Raw genomic sequence first — 23025 nt, forward strand, 5'->3', positions numbered from 1 at the left:
CCTGCATCAATGAGCAAGTAGCTTTTCTGAGGCTCAGCTTCCAGGTCCATCTAAATCCTTGTAAAGGCATACTTTATAGAAAAGTTTAAACACATTTAGAAGATTGAAGCTGAATCTAAAATGTTAATTCTGAGGTTTTGAATGCATGTGCATTCAGCAAACTGTGTTTTGGTAGAATTTAAATCCTCCACTATGGAGAAGCCTCCTGGAAACAGGTCAGTGAATAAAAGCAGGGGGGGGGAGAAGGGAGAAAGACTCAGAGGAAAATGGAATGAGAAATGAGAGAAGTGCAGCTCAGAAGGTGATAAAAACTGGGCCGCTGTAAACGAACAGCTGGAAGAACTGCTCAAGGGTGCACAAAAAAACCTTTCACAGTAAAGTCAGCCATTCAGATGCATGACAGGGCTGTTGCTCCAATGCTTTGCTGCTTGTGCTTCAGACATAAATGCCTGCATTTCACAATCATGTCATTAGTCAATATAGTTTAAAAAAAACCCTGCTGTAGGTCCACATTTAAGAAGTACTTTCGACTGACATTTAAAGCTGCATAAAGGAAATCAATAACGATAACAGAAGAAAGTTAAAACGCAGTCTGCTGATTCTAGTCTTCAGAAAAATGACATTTCCAAGCCTCAACATTTGCAGTTATGTGACACAGGTGAACAGTTTCCTCTGTGTGCAGAAAGAACGTTACTAAAATAGACATGGGCAGCAGTCCCCCGACAGAACGAGACCACATCATGCTGCAGAGTTAGCTTGAGACAAAACGCAGTCGATAAATCATATACACTGCTTATGCAGTTAAAAGTGAAAGTTTACATAAACCAAAAAAAAAAAGACATGGACTTTTTTTTTCTTAATGACTGAAGCAAAGTCAGATCAAAGTTCTCTTGTTTCAGGTCTGTTAAAACTACAAAAATGATTAATATTTGCTAATTACCACAACAATGAAGGAAGAAATATACAAGTGATCGATTTACTAATCAGAAGTTTACTTACATTTCCTCGGCATTACTTTTGAACTAGATGACTGGGGTTACATGTTTTAAGTATTTTTGCTTCTAAACTATCTCACTGTGACTCTAGCTTCATGTTTAGGGAAGATGGACTCGAGCCCCCAGGCTCTAACAAGTTTTCTTCCTGTATTTTATCCCGTATTTAAGCTCCATCCTTACTTTCATTGACTCTTATCTGCTTCTCTGTCCCAGCTGAAGAAAAACCTTCATGTCCTACTTAGAGAGTAGTGACGCTGCATGACCAAGAAATTTGATCTAGACCAAGCAGCTTTGCAAGAGAAACTACATGAAAAAGTGCCTTGCTGAAAAAATCTGGTTAAAATATTAAAAAAGAGAGAAAAAGAACAGTTTTTACTCATGAAATCCAGCTTTTACATCGAGGTGACAGGACTGCTCAGCTATGTTTTTGAAGCGCTCCCTTCCTTTAGATTTTCAAGGTTAAAATTTGCTTGTTCAACAATTATAGTTGTGACAAATCTGCTCAGGCTATAGCATGACAGAAAGGCTGGTGGCTTTAAGCTGCCGCACCAACTGGTGACAGATCAGTTTTACATAAAACGCCCCAAAGTCTCGAGGCGTTTCCTCTTGGTGAGAACGCTGCTGCTGGGGAGGATGAGATATGTAACAGTCACGTTCTGCTAGCTGTGACTGGACTGCTGATGATCATCACCACAGAGACACGTGGAGCGTGTGAATGCAAGTTTGTGTTGCACACTGATTCATTGTTTTACTGATGCACTGGGCTTCCGAGTTCCTTCTGTATTACCTATACATTGCATAAAAATAAACAAAAGTATTTTACTTGAACCACATCTTTTGCCTTGTATTTCAATAGGAAGACTAGTGTAAATGTTTGTTTTTCCAAAAAAATAATGAAAACACGCAGCAAAGGTTTAAAGCTCCACATCTAGTTTGGCACTGAGCAGTCTTTTATCCTCTCATATAAAGTTTGGGATGTCAGCCGGGAGCAAATATCAGCTGAATTTGCAGTTAAGTGTCTTTCATTCTTGCTGATATTTAACACAAGCTGGTTTTATTAACCGCTAATTGGTGCAGGTTTAATCTTTGATCAGTAATGGAGCCCCCATGTAAACAGTGGAAAAGCAGCGGAGCAATAATGGTGAAAATGAGGTCATCTAATTGGGACAGCTAAATATATTTAGCAGGGTACACCCTCTCCTTGGGTGGTGATACTTGGTGCAGGAGTCACTGCTGCAACAGATTTAGAAAGCTCAGTGTAATGAGTTCATTACAACTTTGTGATGACCACAGACTTTGGGTTTATTGCTGACGCCACTATAGTTTAATAAAATTAATGACCCAATGCTTAGGTGGTCAGACAAATGTTCAGACAAATCAAGACAAACAAATGAAACGTGGCTTTATTTGTTCACCGTAGCTCCGTATCGACTCAAGATGCAGGGTCAGCATATGGATTTTGACTTGTTCACAAAGATGTCAGACTCTTAAAGATTTCTAGCCATATTTGTTGACACTCCTCATAAAGATGCATAAAAGTTGTTAAAACAAATTAAGTTTTTATTGCAGCAACATAATATAATGTAATAAAAGCTTAATTACCTAATCTGAAGGTAGGATTTCAGAATAATCTTACCGTGAATTTCAGCATGTTCATGTTTGGAAAATGTTCTTACTCTTTTTATACATATAGTTTTGACATGTAGGACAGCACTTTGTCTTTTTCTGAAGCATTTCCCAAATTTGAAGTCAAAGGGATCTGTGAACATTCTGCTTTACACAATCTCTTGGACTTCATTCTACAGCTTCTCTACAAAACTTGGGTTAGGATTGGTAGGCCACAGAAAAATGTATACGAGCAAATTAATGCATTAATATAATCATTATCTTACTAAAAGATCATTATCTTTTTAGTAATCACTAATCATTAAATTACTTGAACTATCCAGTAATTTCACTTTTACTGGTTAACTTCTCCAGAATTATATTCCATGCTGATGTCATGCACAGACAAACTTCCCATGGCCTTTAAATAGAAAAAGCCCACAGCATCACATATCTTTCACCGTACTCATTAGGCATAAGGTCATTATCCAGATGTTTATCCTTTGTTAGAGGCCAGATGCCTGGATTGTGGTTTGCGAAAAAGCTCAATCTTAGTTTTATAACCAAAAGAACACTGTCCTAGTCCAAGTCCCAGTAGACTGTAGCACACTTCTTATTTGTGATAGAACAGAAAAAGCTTTTTTCTGGTTTCAGTCTCAACACTTTGCTATTGTAAAGGTCTCATCTAATGACTGCTATTGTTGACCTTTTGACCCCAGAATTTCACTTTTTGCTGTAGTTCTTCAGCAAAAGTTAAATGTACTGCGATCAAAGATACAAAGAAGATAAATGTTTGACCTTATAAAGATACTTATAAAGATTAGCACTCTTTGATAGGGGTGCCAATAAATATGAACAGCAGAATATAATCTTACTTCATTGCATACATAAGGTGGTTATTTTGTTGTAGTTATTTGCTTTGTTCTAGATGACACTGGAAGGTAGATTTAAAAAACATAAAAGAAATATGAAGCATATTTTTTATTTTATGTGAATTTACATAATTGTAGGCTTGCTTATTTTAAATGCGTGAAAAAAAACAAAATATAACTGCAATATTGTATTTGTATTTTTGGGGGATTACAAATTAATTTATCTTCCTTCCACATTTTCCCTAAACAATTGGATTTTTTTATCTTTAGAGCAGAGACGTAGGACTGAAAAACAGCCTCTTTGTTGCAATTAACAGACCCAGGAGAGTGAAAGTCTGTTTTCAGCAGTTTGCTCTTGGTGCCTAATTAGGGTGACCTCTTCAGCAGGAGAAACAGAGATTTAGCCAGTCTCTTATTTGTTCTCTGTTTGGAGTGATATTTCTAAGAATGAATATTGAGTTTCAGTGAAAAGCAGTCAGATGTAACAGACGCTTAATGGCTTTTCTGCAGTCTTCACTGTTCCCAGGATTTACTGTTTGTGCTTGGCTTTGCTTCTTTAATTAGAAGTTTTTGAATTTGTCATTGACAAAGCATACATAGAAGTCTTTGACATTCTACTTCAGACTCAGTCAGACCTAGAAAGACCACCAGAACCCTTGCTGCATGCACACATTGATTATGAATGTGAAATTCCATGTTTGGTCATAAAGTGAAATGTTGTCAGTTTGCTCTGGCATAAGCTGCAGCATAGTCGTGGGGATATCCAGTCTCTAAGCATGAGATTAGAGAGTTTTAATCCTGGGCAAAGCCAGGAAGCAAACCAGGAAAAGTGTCATCAGAGAAAGTTCTCTCAATATCGATGGACAGCAATGGCATGGCAGCACCATCTTTTTGAATTTTCTAGTAATTAGTAAAACATTTTTGTTTTAGTTTGTAATAAACTCAACCAAATCAGTTGAGCTAGAACAAAGTTAGATCTTACTGCAGGATTTTCACCTTAAAAACCAGAAATAAAATTTTATCAGCTGCTACTACATTCAGCCTAAAAGGTAAGAATAAAACTACTTGACTAAAGACAATTTGAGAAAAATACTTTACAATAATGCTAAGAGACATCCATCCATTTTCTATACCTGCTTTTAACTGTTGAAGGGTCACAGTCAGTTCACCACAGCACATTACTACCTTACCTGAACTAAAAGATCACTTCCAGTTTCTTAAAACATTCATTCTTCACAAGAAATTTGAAAACTTAAGCCTTCAGGTCAATTACTTTGTCTATTTCCATTGCCAGCAATCTTCTCTGCACCATTGATAGAGGAAAGTACTCATTAGATTGATTACCCAGCAAGACACACATGTCTACATCAATAACACTAACTTATTCCAGATTTGATCAATATACATTTACAGGCAGCATACCAATTTACAGGGCAGAGTGCAGTGTTGAAGAAGCAGCAATCTCTGGATTACTCAGAAGATCAGTTTATTCTTAACATGAGTTAAATGAGCTATTTATTGTCTTTACATGATAAATTCCAGTGGCCAGAAAAGTTATACTGTGGTTTTTATCCCTGAGTGGATTTTGGTAGGTCACCAGAATGACAATCTGGTAATAATGACATGAAAAGCAAGACAGAATAAATATTGGGTGGGTGCACTAAAAGTCCTTACAAAAAAGAGAACACAGTTTCATTGTCTTCAGAGATGTGCTAAAGACTATATTTAACACACTTTGGCACAATCACTTTGCACATTTAGTGGTGAAAAGGTTAGAATTAACTAGATTACTGTTAAAAAAATCTTGAGTCAGATGATTTTGGTTTTGTGAAGAAAAAGGTAAAAATGTATCCATTAATCGGCTGCAATAAGTGTCCCTTAATATTTCACTTTCATGTGTAGTAGTCATAATAAAGGTCTTAGATTTATTACATAAATCATTTTGAGTTACAGCAGGAATTAAATTGATCAGTTTGCTTAAAAATGCACAAAAAAGGAAAACATTTCTCTGAGTTTGGCACTGAAGCTCAAATAAGCTCCACAACAATTTAAGATTTAAATGACTTCAATCACAATCCAAGCTTTAAGTCTTAGCATGTTTTTTTTTTCAGTTTGTTCACAGTTCTCAAGAGGAGTCTACGCCATCTTTGGATTTTATGATAAGAAGTCTGTCAACACCATCACGTCGTTTTGTGGCACGCTACATGTGTCCTTCATAACGCCCAGCTTCCCTCTGGACGGAAACCAGCAGTTCGTCATCCAGATGCGGCCTGATATCAAGGGGCCCCTCCTCAGCCTGATCGAGTACTACAAGTGGGACAAGTTCGCCTATCTGTATGACAGCGATCGAGGTAAGTCCCAAACAAAAACTCTTAAAGAACAATTTGAGGGATTTATTTCAGAATTGTTTTTGGTTTAAGCACTTCATGCACCATTCAGTCCACATTTAAATGGCTCCATAACTGTGAACCAGTTCAACGACTGGAATTTGCTGCAATGATCATATTCACAGAGTTCAGCTGCTGAACAAAACACTTAAGAATCCAACAAACACTGTAAGTGTGAAGCTAAAGGGCATGTTGGATCATGACAATCAGCTTGTCAAGTGTAATCAGCTACAGCAGGTCATGTGTTTTAGGGTGTTTTTATGTAACGTGGATTTATTTGCATAATATTCCTCTTTGTTTGTCCCCTCTCTGGTCTGTTCTCTCACCTCACTGGAAATCTGTTTGAGTTCTTATACTTCTGGATGTGAAGCATCTGTTTACTCAGTCCAACTCAGCATGCTTGAATATTACATGTAGTGTCCTACAAGGCTCAGTACTGGGTCCTAGCTGTTTATTATGTGTATTAATGACTTGAGTACCATTTATTGATGTCACAGGAATAACTGAACATGCTATTTTCAGGTCTCTCTGAAGATCTGTGTGTGTCTCGGACAAGTCTTTTGATTATTCTTTCAAATCCTTTGTCAGAAAATCATTTGAGAGGCTCTTGGCTTTGGTTTGGTGAAATTTCTTCTTCATTTTAGTTTTCAGTGGCCTTCACTGGAACGTTTAGGTGTTTAGAAAATCAGCAGTAAACATTATCATTACCATGCTTTTTAAAATCATTTTTAGAAGTTTTTTTTCTTAACTTTTCACTGTAAACTTTTTTGTGGATTATTAATATTAAACCAGCTGATATTGATTTGCACTTGGCAGCATTGATTCTTTCAAACTACTGCCTGATGTCAGCTGATTTCTTGGCTTTATATAAATTTTTACACATCTTTTTTACCTTAAAATTAATTTGTGTATTACTTTGTGTTTGTATGAGTGATTTACTTGGATTGTTGCTGACAGTCTGGTGTGAATTATATCCCAACAGCTTATTTAAAGTGGTAGATTAAAACAGTTATACACTCAATATTCAAACAAAACCAAAAAAAATCAATATTTATGAATGAAACTACTGCCGTCAGAAGCAGGTGTACCTGAGGTTACTGACCTGAATAAGATCATAGATGGAATTTCTAAAGTAGATGAAATTAAATCTACCTTCAAACTAATATCCAGAGTTATTTGATATATAAATCAAATTTGACACTATTCTTTGATCCTTTTCATCAGAGGTTCATTTCTATTTCACACTGATTGTGTCAAAATCTGAAAGTAAGATTAGATTTCTTTGAACACTCTTTGAAGGGTTTAACAGACAGAGCAGACTTTTGTAGGCTGAAAAGACTGAACCATTTTTAAACCCACTAGAAATAAGATATAATACAAAGAAGACAAGGGAATACAAAAAGTGAATGGGTACGAAAGCTGCCCATAATAACCTGTAATAAAGATGACAGAAAAATTGCTTCTAGTAAGTTATCTCACTTTACTGCGTCATGCAACTCATTTTCTGCTGCCATCTACTAATTCTTCTGCAGAAAAATGCATTCTTCTCCAGTAAAGAGTTACTTGCCTGTAATAAAAAGCGAAACTCATTTGCATACATAGTGTCATTTTTTGACAGTGCTATTGTGATAAGAAACATTGAATAAAGACTTAATTTATGTTCTGTTCTTGTGGAGAACATTGAGTTTTAGTTTCTTTATGCTTTTCTTTTTCAGTTTTCTTCGTTTTTTTCCCCAGGTTTTGTGCTTCTTCTACAGAGATGAAAGTGGTTATTTTTAGTTTTTTAGAAAAATGTTTCAGGATTGTTTTTGAAAAAATGCATATCTTACAATATGCATTTTGTAAGATATGATGCATGTTGAATTTATGCAACATGCATATCTTACAAAAATCCTTCTTTATAAATGAAGGTGGATTTATTTGGCTGTAAGTTTGCCGTTACAGACCTTGCTGCAAACTTACAGCAAGGTCTGCAAGGTCTCAAAACTCAGGTTTTGTAAATTTGCAAACCTGAGTTTGCACATGCTTCCGATTCAGAAATATGACATAAAGACAGATCTGTTCTGAAAAACGCTTCATGCACCATTCAGTCCACATTTAAATGGCTCCATAACTGTTCTCTAAAGTCCTGGGATCAATATCAGCAATGATTTAACACAGAAACCAGTTGGTGATGGGAATATTCATTCATCGATATGGTTCTCCTTTATGTTAGTAACTGTAGACTGAGATTTTGATATTGAATTTAACACTATAATCATTATTATCTAAAGTTTTCTTTTATGAAATTCCATTCTTTGTAGTGAAATGACTAATTGGAGAGTGAATCTGGAATAAAGCACAACAGTTCAGTTGTGTGAAGCCAAGATGTGGAGCAAATAGTAAAATTGCTGTCTCGATTACACCAGAGCTGATGTCAGACACATCGGCACCCCACAGCTTCTCATAAAGGAAATCAATTGTTTTGTAATCATGCACACGTGTCTCTTTTCTAATAATACAAGTCTGCAAGTTTTAATGTTTGGAGTGTATTTGTACCAACAACTATATAAGAATTTTACAATCTGAACCAATGAATGCTTTTTATCTCCATATGAATCAGTTAAGGAGATGCATCCTTCCAGTGTTTTACAATGTGCAACCTCATTGATTTAAAAACAGTGTTGCGACATTACTCCCAAGGTTTACAGGAAATTATGTTTGGATCAGAGGCTGGAATTCTGATCACTTTTTAGATTCCCTTCGTTTTGTGCTCAAATTTTCTCCCTTAAACACATATAAAGAAAACCTCTATAAAATCTAATATTTCAGCATATTTTTAAATGTTTGCATGTAATTATGCATAATCACTCATTATACAGGAAGACTGTCAAATAATTGCATTAATTTTAACCCCTTTATTGTATATAATATTCACCTGGTGAATATTTTGATGGGACTTTAGCACAAGAATTAAAAATAGATATTAGATTGCAAGAGTAAACTTCTGAAATGAATATCACAAAAATACAGATGAAACAATAACAATAAATATTCTAGTTTAAAATGCATATAAGAGTTTTTATGGAAAGTAAATATTACAATAAAAATGTTCAAAATTCACAGAGCCAATATTTCTTTCAAAGCAAAGTCGATATCATAATAATCCACTCAGGATGTAAAAATCCTGAGTGGATTATTACAATTAAAAAGAAAATGTTTTATCACCTCTGCACGTGTGTTTGTAGAGTAGGGTAGAACTGTGACCTCGTAATTTACACTAATTGCTCCCATCTGCTCGTTATTAGTGCAAACTGCTTTGTGAATCCTTTGCACAAATAAAGCAACGGATTCAGCAAAACATCAACAGAAATGCAGGCGATGGCCCTGCTTCCTGAATTCCCTGCTTAAGGTAAGTTTAGGAAAATCAGCTCTCACAAGTTGTATTGCTACATGTGCAGACTGAATGGAGTTCACTGAACTGCAGACAGATTAGGAGGGATCAGCCTACAATCTTTATCATTTACATCACTTAAATTCTCCCACTGAGCCGTATCGCCTTAGAGACTTTGAGTTCCCTTTATTGAACATAGTAAAGCCCTTTTGTTTCCTAACCTGTGCTTGTTGTCTAGTCTCTCTGGTACTTTTCCTCCTCTGTTCTCATCGAGTGTCTTCCCTGGCAGCCTACCTTCCACTTAACAGAGGATCACACACAGCTTCTCTCTAAAATCAGAGGAACAAGCAGTTTTAGATCATCCCCAAGCTGATGCTAGCAATGACCTGATCTCCCTACTGTATGTCCAAGGAAGCACTAAGGAGCCTGTTGTGCATATTTCATCATTGCATGGCTGTCTAATTAGGTCAGTGTGATCCTCTCATTCCCATGGCAACCAAAGTGTAGAAAGAGAGGAGGAGAGAGAACGACAGAGGGAGATTGTACGTGCCTGAGCCGGCTGGTAAATGGGGTGAGCGTGTCTGTGTGTGGGTGTTCCTCAAGAAAAAAGTGAGGAGGCATTGGAGTTACTAAAGGTCATGATGAATTTGATTAGCACTTTCTAACTAATGGGTGAACTAAATCATTTTTGCTTTGAGGTTTATTTCTAAATTTCTTTAACTCTCAAACAACCATATATAGAGGTAACCCCGTCTGCAAAAGCATTCCAGTAAACTGGTGTAAAACTTAGGAGTTGAATAAACTTATAATTCAGTTTTATTGATGGTTTATCAACCATCTCTTAATAAATTGATGGTTTTTACTGCTAGTGAGCGAAGTTGCAGTTTGTTCTTGTTCCCAGGTCATTAGACAGTGCTGCTTTGCAAAAGCTGGAAGAACAAAAGAAATATGCATAAGATGTTACTATGCATATGCGTACCTATTACTTTACTTTTTGATATAGGAAAAAACATGGCTTTATCAAAATGAGATATGGTTGTTTGAGAGTTTTTATCAGTACATCAACTGCTAATTTGGGGATGGATTATATTACTCTAAATATTAACATTGCAAAGGAATATTTGGTAAAATATTTAACAGTCTAGATTTTCATTATTAAATAATGCCTAGTTTGCATGGCAAGATTTTTGTGCCAGTTTCCCTTTCTGATAATCTTAAGGGTGTCCCGATTCCTGCGATGCTCGATATGTTGTCAGATGATGTCAGTGATCTGGTCTGTTTGGACCGACGTTGAAATAGAGAATATCCAACATGCTGGATTGTCTTGGCTTGATGTGTGGTGATCTCCAAAGACAAATGTAACAATATATTGAAATGTTGCTTCTTCTCAGTCAGCCATGTTTGTTTACTCTGAACTCACATTTGGTTTAGAGAAGTTTTGCTCGGTTTCCCGTCTGACATCTGAATGTTTTAAAGTGAAATTGGTTCTGATGTGGTGGGTTGCTCCTGCTGTGTTAATCAACTCCACATAGGGAGGTGTAACAGTAGAGGGTTGACTGTAACCCTCCCTGATACGTCAGTCCTTTCAAAAATCACATCAATAGTTTGAAGTTGACCAGCTCCTGGTTTGAAGTGTTTTTATGAAACTGGCTGGAGTGTCTTCAGTCATTTCTTTGAGTTACAAAGAGTTTCATTCATTAAATCAAAGGATTAAAATTTAAAATATTTGGAGTTATAACGGACTGACGTTTGTCTTTGAGGTATTTTCATACAAGTAACTAAAATATTTTATTTATGCAAAATACTGTACGCCATTGTGTGGGAATATGCAACGAAGACATTTCAGTTTTTCTATAAATAATATTTACGACGCTGTGTGAAGGAATGGCGAGTTGTCCAGGGTGTACTTTGCCTTTCTCAATCCCGCTCACAACATTTATCTGAAATTACAATCCTGGTTTAATGTGGTGTTAGACCTTTGCTAATATCTTGTTTTTATTATTTTTTCTGTAACTCATTCTGAGCTGCAATTACCACATTTTTTAAGCTTTAATAAAAGAGTCAAATTTAACTACACCATGATGACCTCGCAGTAACCATGATGTACCACCCTCTTAGATAAAACTGCAAGCCTCCGTTTTCCTCACTAATGCCACACTTTTATGGCTGTATTGCATGAAATTGATTACATCTGTATTTCACCTCACCATAGTGAGTTGGAGTGAAACGGCCAAGCTCTTTATCAAACCACTCTCTGACTGCTCCCTGTTGGCCAGGAATCAATATCAGCAAAGATTTACCAAGGAAACTAGTTGTTGATAGGAATATATGGTCATGAATTCTGAATGTATACTGCAATTAAGTTTTTTTATTATTTTGATTATACATATATCACTAAACAGTTATTTTTTAGGTTACAATAATGAAATTCCTCTTTTGCTGTGAAATGATTGCGTGGATCAGAAATGAAGTGGTTTCATTTTTAAGAAGTCTCTGAGGTGAAATCACAGGGAATGAGTTGATCCTCTGGGATTCATTTAGCATACATTACACAGTCAAATAAACTGTTAAGCAACTAATTTCAAAACAAATAAAGAAAAAACATGCTGCCTTATTAGACATCAGCAGTACTGATGTAGTTGAGTGCATTGTTTGCTGCAGCCATTTTCCTCCCACATGTTTTTCAGGTACATGCAGAGCAACTGTGACTCATCATACAGAGCCATTTACATAAGTTAGGAAGTGACTGTAAAACATCAACAGCCATTTTATTCAGTACTTTTTTTTATTTATGAAAATCTTAATGTTATATTTCACATAAAGATAAAAAGGGTGTATCACTATATATTTTTTAAGAAAGTCTTGTTGATGGTTGTAGTTAATGATGCATAATGTTTATTATCTGATTCTCTGTGTGACAAAATGTACAAGAAGCAAAGAAAAGTCCCAGAAGAGTCGCTATGTTGTGAAGGAGATGTTGGCCTTTGAATGCTGAACTCAGGCGTCAACGCATTACACAACATCCATAAAAAAACAAAAGGAACCATTGCAAAATCTCCAGCTCAAAGTTGAGTTCATACTGTGAATAATTACAGTTATTTATCCAGTGAGGAGTAGGACTTGAGTAGAAATGTGTCTGACTGCAGAAGATAGAATCCCGTAGGGCGTTTTAGAAGTGATGAACCAAGTCTCTCTCTATATATATTTGCCATTTTGTGCAAGTCCACTTGTGACAAATACTGTTGTGCAAAACACTGAAGCATTCAGGATACTGCGTTGGTTCTGATCAGCATTGTTTCTGAGTTTATTTCATGGACCATGCAGTGATGGTGTTTGGAAAACCTCTATATCTCTGTCTACACTTTATTTTGTCAGTTGCCCTAAAAAGTCACTTCTGTCTGGTGCTACACATGTGGTGGATAGAAGGGAAATTAAAATCCTCAGAATTCAGCTGCAGTCAGATGTTCTCTCTTCATCTGCCATGTTTGGGTGAAGTTGTGGACCCAAATGATACCCGAACGTGGTACTTTAGAATCCAACTGCAGTGGCCACCGTTCAACCCCAGGAGGGCAGCACTGAGACGGCTTTAGGCAAAATATTGCAGAACTAAACAAATTTACACAAAAATGTTAGAATTTGTACAAACATATTAAGATAGAACACTTGCAAGTCAATTTAAACAATTTACCTGAAAAAAAAGTTGATTTGGGTTTGGTTATAATTTAAGGTTAAAGATCATGTGCTTTATTTCAGGTTAGAGCTTTTTTGGTGGAAAATAATATGTTCAGGATATCCAACACTTACCTTTGGATGGTTGTTTAATGTTTCTGTCACAGCCTGAAGTTTATTAAATATTCCTCTGTTAATTCTGTCTCCAGGCCTGACAACTCTGCAGGTTGTTCTGGACATCGCAGCAATAAAGGAGTGGCATGTGACTGCCATCAATGTGGGAAACCTCAAAGATGAGAAGAAGGACGAAGCTTACCGCTCACTCTTTCAAGATCTGGAGAGCAAGAAAGAGAGGAGGGTGATCCTGGACTGCGAGCAGGACAAAGTGAAAGACATCATGGAGCAGGTGCTACATGCTGTGCAGTTTTCTAAATGTGCTCTGTGGACAGACAAGTGTGTGCAATAGGTCTGAACAGCGTGTGGTATAATCATGAGTTGTGTAGCGATTCTTATTTATGAGTCCACCAAAACTTTTGCATGCTGGTTCTTTGTTGCTTGCTGTTTAAGTGAATTTCAACCTTCCATTTAATTAAAATATTCCAGTAATATGGAAATGGATGCAATAATTAAAACAAGTAGGGAAAAAACTTGAAAGCAAGGAACAATAACAACTCAATTATAGCAGAATTACCCAGTAGACCAGAAATTACATTCAGTTATAATAAACCATTTAGAAAAAACAATTCCTGATGAACTAGAACCTTCCACTGATTTAAGTTTGAACCAGAATAATTATACTGATTGCATGTTTAGTCTGTAAACAAAACTTCAATTAAAGGTGATACAAATGATGATGAACAAGGTGTTTTTAATTTCATTTTTACTCATTATAAAATTTAATTCTATAATGAGTTTTGATGAACATTAGTGGTTGGAAACATCTTTTTAGCAAATCACTGGCTCAAGTGTCTGCAGCCAGTCGCCTCTTTAGAGAAACTGTTCAGGCAAAAATTGTATTTATTTTAGATGTTACTTTGTAGTCTCCAAGTTGCAGTTTTCCCGCTTTTTACTAATTCATCAATCAATGAATATTTAATTTTTTGCCTGTTCAGTAATTTTCCCTTTTGTTATTTTCCATTATTAGACATAGCTTAATTTCTGAACCTACTTGTTTTGACTTTTTTCTATGTATGGATTAGTTTGGTTATTACACCTGGTGAAAATTTATTGTCAATTAAACCTTTAGAAATATTTTTACAATTAAAAATGGTGATGGGTTCAATACTTATTTTACCCGCTGTACATCAGTGTTTAGAAATATGTGTATTTCATTACTGTAGGTATGTAGTGTTTTATATTTGACATGATTTACGTCTGTTTTTTGTGAATCAATTGTTTTATGATGAAAATTAGAAATTTAATACAGGAATAATAGTTCCATTATTTGCAAATTTTACTTTGTATTTACTGTTTAGTCACAACAAATTCTCCTATTATCCTACATAAAGTCATAGTTACTGTAATAATATGATTTTCTGAATTCTTCCATATAATATGTATGTTTATAATCCCGCAGGTCATCAAAATTGGCCAACATATTAAAGGTTATCACTACATCATTGCTAATCTGGTGAGTTTAAACATGTTTATCCAGTTTGTATAATGTTCCTCCTTTATATTACCGCATAGTTTTCTAAATCAATGTGTTTCCCTACATTTAGACAACAATCCCAGAATAAATCATTTCCATTCTGCTTTCAGGGTTTTGTTGACGGAGACCTTTCCAAAATTCAGTATGGTGGAGCAAATGTGTCAGGCTTCCAGATTGTTGATTTCGAAGAGCCTTTGGTCTCAAAGTTTAACCAACGATGGGAAGCACTGGAGGAGAAGGAATATCCAGGAGCAGACAGCAAAATTCGGGTGAGCTTAAACATTTGACTGTTTTATTTGATCTGATTTCATTGTTCTTTTAAAGGATTCTATTGAAATGTATTTGCTGACAAAAATTCTCTTAATTTTTACTTTTTTTACATTTGAAAAGTCTTCCCTACAAATGGAAGAAATAAATAATAATGCAAAATTATTGAATAATAAAATAACATAACAGGGTCTAGTAAATGTTGGCACACAGGCAAACCAAGATAATCTGCAAGTTAAAGGAAATTATAAAGGCTCATCATGTGAAAAAAAATAAAATAAAATGTTATCTTTTTTCTAATTATGACAATAATACATATTAGAAAGATGATGAGATAGAGCAGCTTCAGGTTTGGGGATGATGAAACCTTGGGAAGAAAATATTTCTTTTGGTTTAAGTGTTTCATAATGGCCATCATGTGTTAATGTATCACAGTTCCAAAAAGAAACTGTTCGATTATTCTGTCAGGGAAAACAAGTTGACTTTGGAATTCAAAATGTGGGATCTATATATATTAGAGCAAAATTCAATAGTTAAATATCAAAGGGAAATGGAGTGGAAAGAATCTAGTTTACACAAAAATGATAATGCAGGGAACAAAACCTCAAACTTAAGTTTTATCATTTGTCATTTCTCCACTACTTTAACCAGTTCTGCCCCAGTTTGTCCTGCTGACAGTCTGAAACTGCCGTATTTTACGACCTGCTCCTGTATTTGTATTTTCTCATAAATTTTCCATATAATAGTAACTTCGTCGCTGATGACATTCCGAGCTGCAGTAGAACCGTTAATCTTGACAATGGAGAGGCAGTTATTGTTAAAATCACATTCTATTTTAGTCTGTATGCTTTGTTGCAAACCAAACCATTCCAGCACAGAAACAGATTTTATTTTATTAATATATCAATGTTCTGCATGGTGACTCAGTTGCACTGTGGTCCTGCATGCATGGCTTCTTTCTCGGTTCTCCAGCTTTCTCCTACAATTCAGCCTTTGCCAAATGACAAAGATGAATTGTTCTCTCTAAATTACCTGTAGGAGTGAGTGTCTGCATGGCTGAATATCTATGTTGTCCTGTGATGGACTGGTGACCTTTCCAGGGTCTCTGGCCCATTGACTGCAGGAGATGTAGCTTAGAATTAGAATCAGGTTTACTTATTTGTGGGGTGTCTGTTAGTTTAATGTTGGCCTGGGAGTTCAAAGCATTTTGTAAAGAAATCTATAATCATGTCCTATTTTTTTCCGTTTTAGTACACATCAGCACTGACCTACGATGCTGTTCAGGTGATGACAGAAGCCTTCAGATACCTTCACAAGCAGCGCATTGACTTTACAAGGAGGGCCAACACAGGGGACTGTCTGGCTAATCCAGCTGTGCCTTGGGCTCAGGGAGTGGAAATTGAGCGAGCGCTGAAACAGGTAACTGTCCTCCTACAGGTTCCTGTCATAACTTTAACAAAATTAAAACGTATTTGGAAATGACAGCCATCATTTTGGATGCTTTGGATTATTTTCTAAATTAATGATTTACATTTGCAGATCATTTGTTTCCTGTATTCATTTGATGTTGCCAATTAGCTCTCATACATGCACCTTCCAATCAGAGTTCAGAGTGAGTAATAATGACCTTGCGTACTTGCACATTTCCGATAAATGGCAGTATACAAGGGAAAACTAAAGCGTTGTAAGAGCTATTTAGAATAGTATTTACCGTTTACCAGTCAGATATGTACAAGCAGGATACTCCAGAATATAGACCCAAATTTCAGCTATAAATGACATCCTCTTGCAATTTTTGTTGAAAATTGCTGACTCACTGACTGGAAATCACTGACTCAGTACTTCAATACACATACAAGCACTGCCTGCAGCTGTGACCATAGTCTTGTTAAACAGGAAGCACGCTCTGTCAGTTTGATGGTTGTTTACATATAAACCATCTGGACTTATTTATATCTAATTTCAACTGTGTGTTAAACCCGATATTTACAAAATGTGTAGAACATTACAATCTGAAGAGGGTCCTACCTTCCTTACACATGTACACAAGGACACGAACTGAGACCTTCATAAGAAGTTTGTGTATAAAACCAAAAACCAGCGAATTTTGGTTTTTAGATGGACCCAAAATTTGCTTTTATGATTCACAACATAGTTGCACATTTACACCTCCACAAATAATCTGGACTTTCTAATCAAATAAACCAGACAGAGTTTGATTAAGCAAGGCTGGTGTGAATGCACAGTTGTAAGGGGGAGAAGTACTTTTTCTCAGCATTTCAGTATTCATCTGAATGGTGATGAATCCTTTACATTTTAATGTGTCAGTTACATACACCAACTCTTAAACTAACCATTTGATTAGTGTGAATACATCCAGCAGTGACCACACACTGACACATGCAGGAATCAAGCTACCATCAGAAGTGTATTTTCTAAATACTCTGTCCATTTCCGATTGGGCAGAGCATGACAGGGAGAGAATCCCAACAAGAGGCATAGTATTATTCATCTCATGCTCTGTGATGCCAAAACGCATTCACAACAAGGCTCACCAGTTAAACTAGTGAGGACCTGTTGCCGTGGTAACAGGAGCTTTCCCTTAGAAAGTGCGCCCAAAAAAATCTGAAATTATTCCAAAGACAGAGATTGATCAAAGACTGAGGTTTTTAGCTTGCATTATTCATGTGTGTTTACTGAGAATAATGCTTTGTTTTGTATTTCTTTGAAATACAAACAAAGCATTCTGCTGAAACATTTATATAAAATAGGTTTGATAGATAACGTAGTGCCAATATGTCTTCTTTTCTCTGACATGTTTTCCATTTTGTGGCATTAATAACATGCCAAACTCTGTGCAGATTCAAAAGAAAACAGATTAATCAAATAACATGGGGAACAAAAGTCATCTGAAGATACATTTACTGTCTAAATGGGGATAAGTGCTTTAAAGGCATATTTCTGAAGTCTTTGAATGTTAAATTAGGCTGATCTTTCAATTAAAATATTGATCTAAACTTCACTTTACCTAATTGCCTCTTTCCACTATTATTTTCCAAACTCCTTTTAATGTCATTGACATCTTTATAGTATATTTTTGAAATGATATTTCTCTTCCTCATTATTGATCAGGTATTTTTCTTTGTCAGCCTTTTTTCTCTCCAGAGAAGCAACACCTGGCCCAGCATTTCTGTTTAGCCATGACACCTTCCTGAAAGTGACAGAGCTGTTGCTCCCAATAATCCCATGTTATTTTTCTATAGATGATAAACAATGTCTTTCTCCTACATACAGCAACTGAAGGCTTGTTGTGACTACTTATGTACTTTGCAAACATTTTCTGTGCTGCAAATAAGCAGCTACATATAAGTTCAGCATATTTACTTTAAAAAGGTTTGCTTAGTTGGTAAAACTACCAGCAGCACCATACAACACGACCCTCATGTATGGTGCTAGCGTATCTCCAAATGCTCTGCTGTATCAAAGGAAGGTTTATGTTTTCCTCTTTGCATCAAAATAAAAACACTTGCAATGTTAATTAAGAAATATTTCTGAGTGTTTCTTGGATTAAAATATGATGAAAATCAGCTTTTTAAAAGGTAAACAAGCAAGCGATAAACACAGGAATGACAAATGTCACCATTCGTTTGAGATGTTAAACAGAAGGGACACGTACCTGCTTCATTATGTCTTTTCATAAATTGTTCCACCTAACCATCATGAACAATAACTCTGGATTGGAAAGCTCAAATGAAAGTCTTTCCCATCTTTAACATGGACATTTAAAGATCATTTTGAAGTTTGGATACATATTTAAAAGCAGCGAAAGATGACCAGTGTAAAAAAACAAAAAGGTTTAACTTTGTGTCCGCCAGGTGAACGTGGACGGCCTTTCTGGAAACATTCAGTTTGATCAACATGGCAAGAGACTCAATTACACAGTTGGTGTGATGGAATTAACGGATAACGGTCCTGTGAAGGTAAATGTCTAAAATTTCCTCAGAGCAAGATTAAAAGGTTTATAAGAACTGCTTCTGCTTGTTGCTTGTTTTATGGGCTTATTTTTCTGTTGTTGTTTGTTTTTTTATTTGCATGGTGTACTAACTGAATATGTATACAATGAATGCATAAAGCCAAACAATAATATATCTTATGAAATGTCAGATTTTTTTGTCCATTTTTTTACTTGTATATTATGAATATTTTTTGTATGATGTAACAAAAAATACTTCTATTTGATTAAAAAGATCAATAAAAAAAAACTATTTTTGCTATAACTTTTGCGATTATTGATATGGTAATTCCCTGTTGTGTACTTTTCTTTAAATCTGCAATGTCATTGTAGCTCATAAACTTTCTGCTTTTTTCTCCCTACAGATTGGATTCTGGAATGAAAACAACAAAATGGTTGTGACCAAAAAAGATATCTCTAGCAACGACACAATCGGGGGAAACAAAACTGTTGTTGTCACCACCATTTTGGTAATTTTTAAGATGATTTAATTTTTATTTCAATTGTTTTTTGGCATCATCTGTTTACATTTTCTTTTTCATTGCAAAAGTACTTGTAAAATAGCACTAAATGACTGACCCCAAAAAACTAAAAGTGACCTTAAAGCTGATGAACATTAAACCTGGGGAACATACTTTATGTTTGAAGCCATTTCCCTCATTGTAATTCAGCCTTGTTCTCCTCCTTCAGGAAGCTCCGTATGTTATGCTGAAAAAGAACGCCGACCAGTTTGTGGACAACGAGCGCTACGAGGGTTACTGTGTTGATCTGGCTGCAGAGATAGCCAAACACTGTGGCTTCAAGTATGAGCTGAGAATCGTGGGTGATGGGAAGTATGGAGCCAGAGATGCAGAAACCAAAATCTGGAATGGAATGGTTGGAGAGTTGGTGTATGGTGTAAGTTATACATCCTGGCTGCATGGCATTAATAAGTGTTAGTAAATACCTTGTAGTCCGCATTTTACTACTTCACCCGATCCCTATAAAAATGGTTATATTCAAATAATATTTGAAGGCGTGTGTTTTTAAAAGTTAGTGGTTTTCAGCAAGATTTCAAAAAGGTTTTAACACCATGATAACCTTCACTGAAGATGAATCTTTATGCTGTTTTATTCTTCTGGTTTGACAGAAAGCAGACATCGCAGTGGCGCCTTTGACCATAACATTGGTGCGAGAGGAAGTGATTGACTTTTCTAAGCCTTTTATGTCTCTGGGAATCTCCATCATGATCAAGAAGCCTCAGAAATCCAAACCTGGAGTGTTTTCTTTCTTGGACCCTCTGGCCTATGAGATCTGGATGTGCATCGTTTTTGCTTACATCGGCGTCAGTGTGGTGCTGTTTCTTGTCAGCCGCTTCAGCCCCTACGAGTGGCACACTGAGGAGTACGAAGACGGCCAGATCCAGACCAATGAGTCGACTAACGAGTTTGGCATATTTAACAGCCTGTGGTTCTCACTTGGAGCCTTCATGAGACAAGGATGTGACATCTCTCCCAGGTAGGTTAACAAATAATCAGTCTGCTAATTGCTGAACACAAGAATGAAGTGGAATTAAATTGTACATTTGCATTTGCTTCCTAACTTTTTCTCATAGTTTTTTGTTTTTTCTCATAAGTCTTTTCTTCTTTCTGCTTTGACTAATTTTGCTAACGTTTTACTGCAAAACATTACAAATTTTGCAGTAAGTGTGCAATGTCATTGAAGGAGTTATGTAAGAAATATCCAACATTTTATTAATGTTGGTACTTTACAATGTCCAGCTGAAAAACAATTATAATAATTTAGTTTGGTAATTTTCTACAGGAAAAGACCTTTACATTTCATGCCAACAGTAGTATGCTGTGTCCTAACAATATGCTTATGTTGGCAGATCCTCAACAATGGTTTAATTATTTTAGTGCTTTCTCAGAGTTTAAGGCTTTTAAGTAAAGCCCAAAGACTAAAACTTTATTAATGCCTTTATCAAATTTTTACTGCTGAACTTACTGACCCATTCACATGGAGAAGTGGATTTTCAAAATGTTTCAAAGAACATTGGCAACCCGATGTCTCCGATTGGTTTTCAGATAATATATGTGACACCTTGCATAGCTTGATCCAGTTTGTGATGAAAGTTTTATGTGCATAGACTGTACATAATGACAGCCCAGATTTGTTCTTTTCCCAATGCATAAAAAAACGTCCCACTCATCAATTAAAATGTAAAACTTAGAACAATTACGGCATTAGCAAATGCATTACTCTGTGTCTTAGCAGCCAAAGTAATGACTCACATATTGTACAAATAAATGGTCTTATGTGTGAGAACCCTGTGGGTAAAAGCTCTTACTGTGTGCATGATTTCTAACCTTGCAGCTGAAGAAAAACAAACACATTCAAGATGCATTTCTGCTGACTCCCCAGTTCAGGGAAATATTTACAATAAGTGTAGAGTTTGTGTAACAGAGCCAATGTTTCTAAAGAAATTGTACAGTTTACTGCTTTTACTAGAAATAGTTCAGTATGAATTTGAACATAGATGAATTGAAAGCCTGTGAGAGTTGAGACTAGTGCTGAGCAGTGAGGTTAGAGCTCCAGAGATGAATCAGCCGATGAGTTGACATACCCTTTACATCACACACTGATGATGTGAAAGATGTCAACATGACTCCAGATCAATGTTGCATGTTTCCCAACAATTGTGTTGCCGAATTAGAACATGTAGTTCAACTGCTTAAACTTTTGAACTTTGGTCATGTTTTATTTCTCCCAAGTGCCATATTTAGAAGAGAGACAGAAACTTTTTATTGCCACTTAGATTATTGTCTTGCTTAAACTTTAGGGGGGGAAATTGCTAAATTGTACATGACTTGTTAATGATCAGAACATATTTCTTAAAAAGCTTGACAGTTGTTTGAAGGTCAAGTAGCTTAATGTCAGTAAATTGAAGCAGAAGAATATCTTGCTGATAGTGATTGTTAGAGGATAAAACCTTTAGTTTATTTTTGTTTTCTTTCCCGCCATAGATCCTTGTCTGGGCGTATTGTTGGTGGCGTCTGGTGGTTCTTTACTCTAATCATCATCTCCTCCTACACGGCTAACCTGGCTGCCTTTCTGACTGTGGAGAGAATGGTTTCTCCCATTGAAAGTGCAGAGGATCTGGCCAAACAGACGGAGATAGCATATGGAACTCTGGACTCTGGCTCCACTAAAGAGTTTTTCAGGGTAGGAGAGTCTCAGCTTTTTCCTTTGTCTGTTGCCATGGAAACCACTACTTTTAGCCGTTTCCTCTCATTGAAGTCTGTTAAGGCAGTAAACTCCTCAAATGTTTGTTCATACAGTGCATTGAATAAGTATTGTCCCTCTTACAGATTTCTGATGGTTTTGCTCTTTTGTCTTACTGAAATGTTATTAATGATGAGCTAAGTGAATACAAAAGGCAACTTTTAGATTATTTTAATTACATTTCTGAAGGAAAATGGACAACAAAAAAAAAAACATTTCCGTTCATTAAAAAGTAACTATCTCTTAGTAAAATCCCAGATTAACTGATTAATCACACTTTTTTGGTCAGTTTCACTTGCCGTACCAAGATGTCTTTAATTCTAGACTACCAAATCAAGACCTTTTATGATGATATGAAGTATTCATGTATAATTTTAAATAAAAGGGAAAAAAGCTGTTGTATGTCATTGTGATGCAGTAGATTTCTTTACATTGTGCAACAGGCCAATCAAAGCTCACTGTACTCTGTAAGTGACACCCTGATTGGATTTTAGCAATGTGTCCTCCCTCTGTAGCAGACTTGCCCTTTCTAATGGGCAACCCATGTACATCATACATCATTCCTCTATATAAAAAAATTCAATAATATATGAGAAACAAAGTCATGAAAATCTATCAAGTTGAAGCAGTCTGCACATCTTTCCACAAAAAGTGGCTGAATTAGTTGCTGCACGACTGAATACTTGCACTAGTAGTTGCACTACACTACTTGCAAAGGCAGAGAGGGCTGGAGCTCTGATAATTTTTCAGCTTTGCTGTGCAAACCGTCTGGACACTAACGTTTCAACCCTATATGTGTCTTCATTAGAGACATTATAATCTATCAGTCTCGAAAAGATAACAAAGCAATTTTTAAGGCTTTGGAACTTCAGCCAACCGCTATGAAAGTCATTATCCACAATTGGAGAAAACATAGAACGGTGGTTAACC

At 36.0% G+C, this 23025-nt stretch overlaps 1 protein-coding gene across 10 annotated transcripts in view; it reads left to right on the forward strand.

Annotated features, from left to right (window-relative positions):
* The window catches only part of gria2b (glutamate receptor, ionotropic, AMPA 2b), a 47702-nt gene that overhangs the window by 17328 nt on the left and 7349 nt on the right, over window positions 1-23025 (forward strand). For all 10 annotated transcript variants that reach the window (XR_004338025.1, XM_032554618.1, XM_032554616.1 and 7 more), the window contains exons 3-12: window positions 5584-5823; window positions 13111-13307; window positions 14478-14531; window positions 14663-14821; window positions 16071-16238; window positions 18695-18799; window positions 19197-19301; window positions 19522-19728; window positions 19961-20328; window positions 21837-22035. Coding sequence is in view for 9 of the 10 variants with exons in the window: in XM_032554618.1 (XP_032410509.1) it covers window positions 5584-5823; window positions 13111-13307; window positions 14478-14531; window positions 14663-14821; window positions 16071-16238; window positions 18695-18799; window positions 19197-19301; window positions 19522-19728; window positions 19961-20328; window positions 21837-22035 (1802 nt within the window). In the remaining variant the exon portion in view is untranslated. The remainder of the gene's footprint in view (window positions 1-5583; window positions 5824-13110; window positions 13308-14477; window positions 14532-14662; window positions 14822-16070; window positions 16239-18694; window positions 18800-19196; window positions 19302-19521; window positions 19729-19960; window positions 20329-21836; window positions 22036-23025) is intronic.

The sequence above is a fragment of the Xiphophorus hellerii genome, chromosome 23 (genome assembly GCF_003331165.1).
Source record: "Xiphophorus hellerii strain 12219 chromosome 23, Xiphophorus_hellerii-4.1, whole genome shotgun sequence".
Lineage (NCBI taxonomy): Eukaryota > Metazoa > Chordata > Actinopteri > Cyprinodontiformes > Poeciliidae > Xiphophorus > Xiphophorus hellerii.